The sequence below is a fragment of the Lipotes vexillifer genome, unplaced genomic scaffold, assembly GCF_000442215.2.
Source record: "Lipotes vexillifer unplaced genomic scaffold, Lipotes_vexillifer_v1.1 scaffold1252, whole genome shotgun sequence".
Classification (NCBI taxonomy): Eukaryota; Metazoa; Chordata; class Mammalia; order Artiodactyla; family Lipotidae; genus Lipotes; species Lipotes vexillifer.
The window spans coordinates 75508-83934 of record NW_006771619.1 but is presented as its reverse complement, the minus strand read 5'-3'; the positions used below and the strand labels follow the sequence as shown (position 1 = coordinate 83934).

Here is an 8427-nt window from a genome sequence, read left to right as displayed (position 1 = left end):
GCCGCCCGAGCCCCCCACGCGCCCGCCCTGCCACTTCCGCAACCTGGACCAATTGGTGAGGGCTCCTGACACGCCCTCGGCCCCGCCTTCCTTCGCCCCGCCTCCCTCTCCCCCTCCGAATCCGGCCCCTCTAAGCCACCCCCTTCTTCAGCCCCAGTCCCCTCCTCGACACTCTCTCACCGCGTGGTTGTTAAGTAAGTCGTGTCCACTTGGAGCCTCGATGCTCATCGTTTTCTTTATGAATCCAGCACCCTATGCCTCTCTCGTTTAAACCCCGTGGGACGGTTGTTAAGAACGCAGAACCTTTTCTGACTGCTTGGTTTAAGTCTTAGTTCCACTGCTTTGCAGCCGTGTGACTTTGGGCAAATTATTTGCCCTCTCTGTGCCTCAGCTCCCTTATCTGTACTGTGGGGATGTAACCATGCCTACCTTCCACGACCGCGGTGGCTGTTAGATGAGCCAGCGCACGTGAAGCGCTCCGCCAGTGTCTGAAACAGAGGGTCCTGTCCTGGGAGTTAGTTCTGACTGTGACTAGGAATCACTTCTACCACCAAGGAATCGAGCTCAGGGAGGTTTCTTACCTTGCCCAAGGCCTATAGTGCGGTGGAGGCAGGATTCCCACCCAAACCTGTCAGGTTCCAAGGTCCACCTTAACCATCACACTCCGCGGCCTCTGTCAGCTGACTGATGAGGGTGCTGGGCCGTAGGGGACCACTCAAGGTCTTGTTCTCGTTGAGCCATTAAAAGCCTTCTCTACTTGCTTCTCAGCCCCCAGCCCTGACTTAGCAGAAGCCTTGGGGCTGGGGGGCAGGCAGGCCGCCCGTTGGGCTTGACCCACCGTGCAGGGGGAGCTTGGCTACCTGGGCAGAGGGGAGGGCTGAACCCATTGCCCACTGCCCGCAGGTTCAGAGCCTGGTGAGCCGCTGCACGTGCCCGGTTCAGTTCTCCATGGTCAAGGTGTCCGAGGGGAAGTACCGTGTGGGAGACTCCAACACCCTCATCTTCATCCGGGTAAGTCCCAGGTCGGGGGGTGGAGGGCCCTCTCTGGGGTCGGCAGAATCAGGTTTCCTTCCGTGGAACTTTGCCCAGGCCTGAAGGCAAGAACAGGAAACCACCATTCATCCCCAGTTATCAGGCCTTGGGGCTTTCCTTCTCTCCCTTGGAGAATTCCAGAAGATTCCTGACAAAGTTGGCAAGCATGTCCCCTCCTTCCATGAGGGCAGCCAGAACCAGAACCCCCCGCCATCTGCCTCCACATTAGTTCAGAAGGGGGTCTCCCCAGTCAGAAGTGAGGATGAAGCGTATTCCCACTTTTCCACCCACAGGCTTGGTCACGGCAAGGGGGCTGAGACCCCGTCCCCCCCGCCCGGTTTGTGTTCCCTGCAGGGCCCAGCCACATCAACCCCGCGGTCCGCGGCTCACATGCCCAGCTTGGTGCCTTCTGAGTGGCAGTACAAGTCTGAACTGTGCCTCCCACTACTTCCCACTCCCCACCCCCTCCACCCCGCCCCATGCCTGGCCACCTGGCCAGAAACAGTCTGCACCTGGGGGTGTGGCCAGCGGCTCAGCTAAGCCTTCATCTCCTTGGGTCAGGCCACACCTGGGGGCAAAGACAGCTCCCTGGGCCCTCACCCAGAGCCTGAGCCAAGAGCTCTGTGAAGCAGGTGGGGATGGATTGTGGCGCCCCGTTTCCACTAAGGAAGTGGACGCCTGGAGAGGCTACGTGACCTGGAGTGGAGTCGGGCCAGGACTCCTGCGGGTCCTTTAACACACACAACCACGAGAGCAAAGCCAGCGCCCCCGTTTCTGATACAAACGTGCGCAGGCATCGACCGCTTCCCAGCGAAGGGAGTCGGGAGGTAGACTACACAGTGCTTGGGAGACCCCTTGTCTTGCCATGGGGCAACTTGCTGTTTGTCAGCTTGGCCTCCACCCTTGACAACATGTGCTATCTGATGCCAGTCCTGGAGGGGACTCAGGCTGCAACATAGGCACGCTCCCAACTACACATGTGTGCATGTGTACGTGGATGGGAGCAAGGGCTGAAGGCCTGCAGGCTGGTTCATGGAGAGGGGACTCCCTCACCCTGCCCTCCACCTCACCCTTGCCCCCTGCAGATCCTCCGGAACCACGTGATGGTGCGTGTGGGGGGCGGCTGGGACACACTCGGTCACTATCTGGACAAACATGACCCCTGCCGGTGCACATCCCTCTGTAAGTCCCCTGAGAGTCCCTTCCCTATGACTCCAGGTCGGGAGGCCGGAAGCAGACGCGGGAGGTAGGCCTGATCTCCAGGGGCAAGAGGTGTGCAGGGGATGGAGGAAGGAAGATACTATAGAAGGTACAGGTGTGGGTGGCCTGTCAGTTCTAGGCGGAAAGCGGGCCAGCCACGGTGCAGTACCAAATTGAGCCACAAGGTGGCGCCAAATACACAGAGACTCAGCATTTGGTCAGGAGGGCATGTGGGCAGGGCTCAGGTCTGGCTCTGATGGAGGCACCAAGCATGATTTGGAAGGGTCTTTAGTCTTCCCGTAATCTCCATCAGCACCTCAAGCTACCCCAAATAAGCATGCAATCTAAGTTAAAGATGTGGACTTGCAGCTTTAAACAAGTCCCCCAGCCAGGCCCTCTGACCAGATTTCATCCCCTAAACCCCTCCCATGAGGAAATTCTGGTGCTGTCACTGTCACAGTAGGTCCCACTGTCTCTAATGTGGGATTCAGGGTGTGGGACAGCTCGGGGAGGGAACGGTGGACCCCATCAGCAGGAGTTTAACCTTTTCCTCCTCTCCTGTCTCTGGGGGGCTGTGTTGGTAGCACACAAGACGGGAAGCTTCCTGAAGCCCCCTGTCCCACTGGTGCAGCATGAAGTGAGGGTGGACGATGGGCCCTCACAGCCCCAGCCTACAATGACCATCAGCCGCTCCCAGAGCCCCCTGCCCTCCGTGGACTGGAAGACATATACCTCTTCAGGTCGAAAGCTGAGGCCCCCTGCCGCCTCCTCCCCTACACCCCACTGTGAACGGAGAGCAGGGGCAGGGATCCTCAGAGAGACAGCACCATTCCCAAGGTACTGGGGAGGGACAGGGCAGGGCCTCTTCCTGATTTGGAGTCTACATTCTCAGAGGCCACCCCACCCCAAGATAAGGGGAGCAGGTCTCCCAGCAGTGCCCCTATCCCAGCAAGACCTCAGGTGTTCAGAACCAAAAAAGCACCCAGTACCTTTAGGATCATCTAGTTAACTTCATACACCCTCCCATTTCACAGATGAGGAGCCTGAGGCCCATAAAGGGAACAGACTGACCCACGGTCCCTCTGCCATTTCATGGTACAGCAGAAACTAAGATCCTCCCCACCCAAGACTGGTGACCTGTAGTTGTGGGATCTGAAGCAACCTGGGGTCCAGACCAGGCTGCTTTCTATCTGCTACACAAGGAATGGGGGAGGACAGACTTAAACAGTATCTGCTGTAAGGAAGAGTCTCTGGCAGGCACGGGAGAGAGGGAGCATCTTCTTCATTCGACATGAAGTCTGACCCCCTGGGGGTTCTGGCTGGGGAAAGGCCATCCCTTCACAGAGCCCAGGGGACTGGGTCAGATAACCCGGCCGATGACCTATGATTCTCCATTTCAGGTGCCAGGAGAAGTCACTCGCCTCGTCTTGGAGGCAGCTGCCAGCTGGGGACAGCCCACTGAGCCCCCAATCCTCACCTACTCCCAGGGGCCGAGACACACAGTGCACCTCCTCAGGGAAGAGGGAGGACAGATACCCCCCTGAACGCCCCAGGAGAAGGACTCCCACATCTTGGGTTCATGAGGAGACAGACAGCTGGGCAACTTGTGCCAGGACCCTCATCCCCCAGGGACTCCAAGCCCCTGAGGCCACTACCACAGGGACACCAGCAGGAGGACCATCTCCCCTGCCTTGTTCCTCCAGCCCAGCCAAGCCTGTGGGCCCCAGGCCACCACCCTGGGATGAGGCTGAGGGTGCCTCCTCCCAGCTTAGGGAGACAGCATCTGTCCATTCTCCATCCCCCGTTAAAGGACCCACCAAGATCCTGGTCCAGTTGCCCCCAGCTTGCCCCCCGACTCTAGGAAGCTTTCCAGGGACTGCAAGTGGAGGTCCCAGGACAGAACTGGGGAGAGGGCCCATTCCATTAAGGGCCGTCACTGGGGACCTGTCTGGGTCCAGACATGGGGACTGCTCTGTGGAAGAGAGGCAAGAGGACCAGAAGCTGGACGTCCAGGTGACAGCAGAGGCCGGAGAGCCCTGGGGCCTGGGCCCACAGCACCCGGAGGGGAGGTGCACTCCCCTGCCCTCGGGTAGGGTCAAGGAGCAAGCCATCTACCACAGCCTCGGGGAGCAGCTTTTGGCCAACACGAAGCTGCTAGCGGTGGCCGGTGTCTGCCCACAGGGCGCAGCATCTGGAGTCGTTCCTCGCAGTGGAGTCTACGTGCCCAGTCTGGGTGGGCAGTGGCCTGAGCCTGGGGGTCCTTATGACAAAGTCATCCAAGAACTGGCTCAGGACCCCCCACCCCTCCTTAAGGTGGACCTGGGAGCCTGGAAGGCAGCCCCTACCGGCTGCCCTAAGCCGGCTGTAAGTGCAGGCCCAGGAAGCCCAAAAGGGAAACTGGGAGCCCAAGAGAGTGGGCTGAGGACAAAAGCAAGCCCAAGTGCCAAGGGTGCCAGGACAACGAAGGTCCCAGCTCAAGGAGGGCAGGACTGCTCAGCCCCTGCTGTGTCTGCCACCCCAGAGTCCTCCACACCTTCGCCCTCCGCCCCCAGTTCTGATAAAGCCAAGGCATGTCCAGGCAAGGGCAAGAGAACACTCCGGAAGCCCCGGAGAGTCCCATCCATCTACAAGCTGAAGCTCAGGCACAGGATTCGGCCCCGGAGTGACCACAGGCCTGAGAAGCAGCCTTCACGAATCCCCAGGCCCTTGACCTACCTCCACCTGGGTCCAGCCAAGGCACCCCCCAGGGGCAGGCTGGTGAGAGCAGTGCTGGGCAGCAGTGGAGGGAAGGCAGCCCTGGGGGATGGAGCCTCGGCGGGGGAGAAGGGGGAGGGAAAGGAGAGGCAGGAGCCAGCTGCACCACTGGAGAGCAGCTCCCCGCCTTTGCAGGGCCAGGGGCCTCAGCAGCTTGATCAAGCCCCTGCCTCACCTGAGGAGGAGTCTTGGGTGTGAGAAGGCGCTTCCCCTCCCTGAGCCTGTGGGTATAGGGGAGGAGGGAAGTGAAAAGATGCCCGTGTATTCGTTGCACTCCCAAATGCAGGAACAGAAAGGAAGGTCCCTCACCTCAATACAGGGCCTTGGCCAGGACAGTTTAGAAGACAAACAGAGGCTCCATCTGGTCGGTTGAGCAGGAGGGCAACCCATGAGTCCCAGCCCAATTCCAGGGTGGTAGGGCTACTGTCTCCCAGAACAGCTCCCCAAATTCCTGTGCTCTGTCCTCCGGCCATGCCCATTTCCACAGTTCTTATAAGTTATTAGACATGAGTGGGTCTGTCCCTGAACCCCCAGCTCTTGAGTCCTTCACGCTACCACCACGGTGCAGGAAGGTGTAGCAGCATTTTCCCGCTGGAGGGGAAGCGGGGGAGGGAGCTGGGGTGAGAGAGGTTTCCCCTCTGCAGCCCCAGCCAACCTTGCCAGACAGCCCTTCTCTCTGGAAGAGGCTGCTGCATCAGTATCATGGACAGGGACAAGGTCGCCCCACACAGGCTCCTGCAGGACTTCAAAACTTTGCTCTGGGGGCTGGGAACTGAGATCACTGAGTCAAGAGGGATGGCTGAGAACATTCCGTAACACATCGACACGCCTGGAGTTATGATGGGTGTGTGGGCCGGGGGGCTGCAGAGCCTCGGCCATGAGTGGGAGGAAGACACAAAGGCAGAAGCTGGGATTGAGTCCACTTCTGAAAGTCTTCCCAAGAAAATGGCAGAGGGAGATGTTATGCTTCTCTTCTGAATGGTTTTGATCACTTGGTGGGGTAGGCGGAGAGGAGATGAGTCCCCAGCTCTCTCCCTTTCCCTTCATTCTCCTGGTGGGCCTGGGCTTTAGGACTCAGGCCACCTCATCACCCAGACTGTCCCTCCAGAGCTCAGCAGGCAGAAACCCTGCAGGGAGTCCCTTCCTTCCCACGGCAGGAACTGAGCCAACACCTTGGTACAGAAACGAGGGAAAACTCCCTGATTTTTAATCTGACTTCTGATCACAGCGCAGTGGGCGTCACACACACTTCCAGACCCTGTGGTGGGAAACCCTGGGGAAGGGCGGGCAGGGTGAAGGACAGACACTCAAAACGGGGGCGGAAGGAATCAAAATCAAAGATCTGGAGTGAAGCAGGGGTGAGAGGGTGGGTGAAGGGGGCCAGCCAGGCAATACATTCCAACGGCTCCCACAGGGGGCAGCCAGAGGCCTGGGTCCCTCACCCTCACCTCAGGTGCCTCAGAGCTGGGGGTGACAGTGATGGGGCAGGTGAGATGCTGTCACCACTCACCCCATCCCCCTGGTGAGTCAGGGGGCAGGGATGCAGGGGATAAAGGGGGGCAGCCCCTCTTCCTTACCCTCCCAGCCACTCCAAGGTGTGGGGGGGAGGGGAGCCACCTCCTCTGCTTCAGAGGGAGGCTCAGAGAGGGCAGGTCACTTGCCCAAAGTCATGCAGCACAGCAGGGACCAGAACCCCAAAATACTGGACTGCCCAAGGTCAGGGCAGTCACTGTCGGGCTGCGTTACCCCCAGTGAGCAGAGTGGGAATCACCTGGGGAAGCAGAAGAGAGCATCGGAAGCTTCCCTCTCACGCTGGATCTGGATGAGAAGTTTGCCACCCATGACGCCTCCCCCAGACTCCTCTCCATCACCACCCTGAGCTACCTGGTTTCCTGGTCTATACGCCACAGCCTGTCTACATCGAGGCTAGGCTGTTCTCTCCGTCTCTCTTCTAACAAGGGACCTTGCTATCCTCCCACCAGAGAAGGGCTGAGGGCTCAGCCTCAGCGAGAACTCGGCTAGGCGGCCGGGGACTCGCACCATTTCTCCCGCCCTCCAAATCCCCCAGTAATCCCGCAGGTCACTCCTAGTATCTTCATTACTTTTGTTATTTCTAATTCGGTACAAAACTGACAGTGATCAGCTCCGGTGACAAGAGGTAGAAACTGGCCAGGCAGCCGGAGAAAATGGGGCGCAGTGAGTCAAGGCATGGGGCCAACCGGTGTTGGGACGAGGGGGCATCAGATCCTGAGGGCCTCCATCCAGGGGTGGGGATGCCGGTATATCTCCCCCAAGCATAGGGGTTCCCGTAATTCTTTTCCCGGCTCTGCCCCTCCCCAGATTAATCGGGGTAATCTGAGATTCAAGGCGGGCAAGGTCTGGGGCAGTCAGCTTGGGGTCAGATGGGGAGAGTCTTCCCTGGCACGACCTGACTGCCTCCCTCCACACCCCGCCCACCACCAGACACCCCCCTCCCCCCCAAACATCCTCCAGTCTGGCAGACCACTCAACCCAGAAGGGGACAGAGGGCTGGAAGCTGGCATCATGGAAATAAATCTATCATTTGGGGGCATTCCCTCTCCACACTCGGTCAAGAAAAAAATGGTGAACCCAGGGCGTGATCTGACTTTAGGGTCAGGAAGTGGGTGAGGGGCACCCGGCAGGGACGGACCATCGAGTTAAGGCTGGAAGGTAGCTTGTTGCGTCTCTTGGGGCTGTTGGGCAGGGAGGTGTCCCTGGAATCGGGGGGAGCTCTGCCTTCTCCCCCTGACTGATCCAGGACCTCAACCCTCGGACCCCGGTTGTGGTCCCTGGGCCACCCGCATCGCCCCGCCCCGTGCCGGTGGTGCTGACGGTCAGAAGGCTGGCCTCACGAAGAGGTGCTGCCGGGACCTGCGACAGGGGGTGGATAAAATGAGAGCCCTGTGAACGAAGCTGGAGGTGGCGAGGGTGGGTAAGACAGCTGAGGACCAACTGACGCTTGGGCAGACAGACAGACACGGGAAAAGAAGACGCGGAACAATGACAGACACACTCTCTGGAGGTGACGGGTGCGCGCCCGGTCAAGACAGCACCTCTCCACCCCTGCCCTCCGTGTCACGCGCTCACCCCCAACCCCCAGGGGCGGCGGCGCTCCTAGGGGCCCGGCCGGGCTCTGCACGAACTACAGCACTAAAGGCGGCCGTCCCAGGAAGACAGACGCGGGAGACCGGGGAGGACGAGGAGCAAAGGGGAAGCTCCCTCTCGCCTTCCGCCTCTCCCGGGGAGGGCGTGGCTGCGGGGGCGGTCCAGGAGTTCTCTTCCTGCCCCTCCCCGCCCGGGCCTGCCGGGGCTGCGGCCCGTGGGGCGCGGCGTTACATGATGGCGCAGCGGTTGCGGCGCAGCGCGCCCTGGAAGCGCAGGGCGGCGTGCACGTGCTTGCAGCGGGCGCAGCCGACGCTC

At 60.1% G+C, this 8427-nt stretch overlaps 2 protein-coding genes across 2 annotated transcripts in view; one reads left to right on the top strand and one right to left on the bottom strand.

Annotated features, from left to right (window-relative positions):
• The window catches only part of GAS2L2 (growth arrest specific 2 like 2), a 7768-nt gene extending 2584 nt beyond the window's left edge, over positions 1–5184 (top strand). Inside the window, exons 3-7 of the mRNA XM_007447043.1 lie at positions 1–55; positions 904–1011; positions 2118–2214; positions 2817–3069; positions 3633–5184. The exon at positions 1–55 is cut by the window's left edge and continues 3 nt beyond it. Of these exons, the coding sequence (XP_007447105.1) occupies positions 1–55; positions 904–1011; positions 2118–2214; positions 2817–3069; positions 3633–5184 (2065 nt within the window). The remainder of the gene's footprint in view (positions 56–903; positions 1012–2117; positions 2215–2816; positions 3070–3632) is intronic.
• A 3155-nt stretch (positions 5185–8339) lies between these two features.
• Positions 8340–8427, bottom strand: part of RASL10B (RAS like family 10 member B) — a 6124-nt gene continuing 6036 nt past the window's right edge. The window contains exon 4 of the mRNA XM_007447042.1: positions 8340–8427. Coding sequence (XP_007447104.1) covers positions 8340–8427 — 88 coding nt within the window.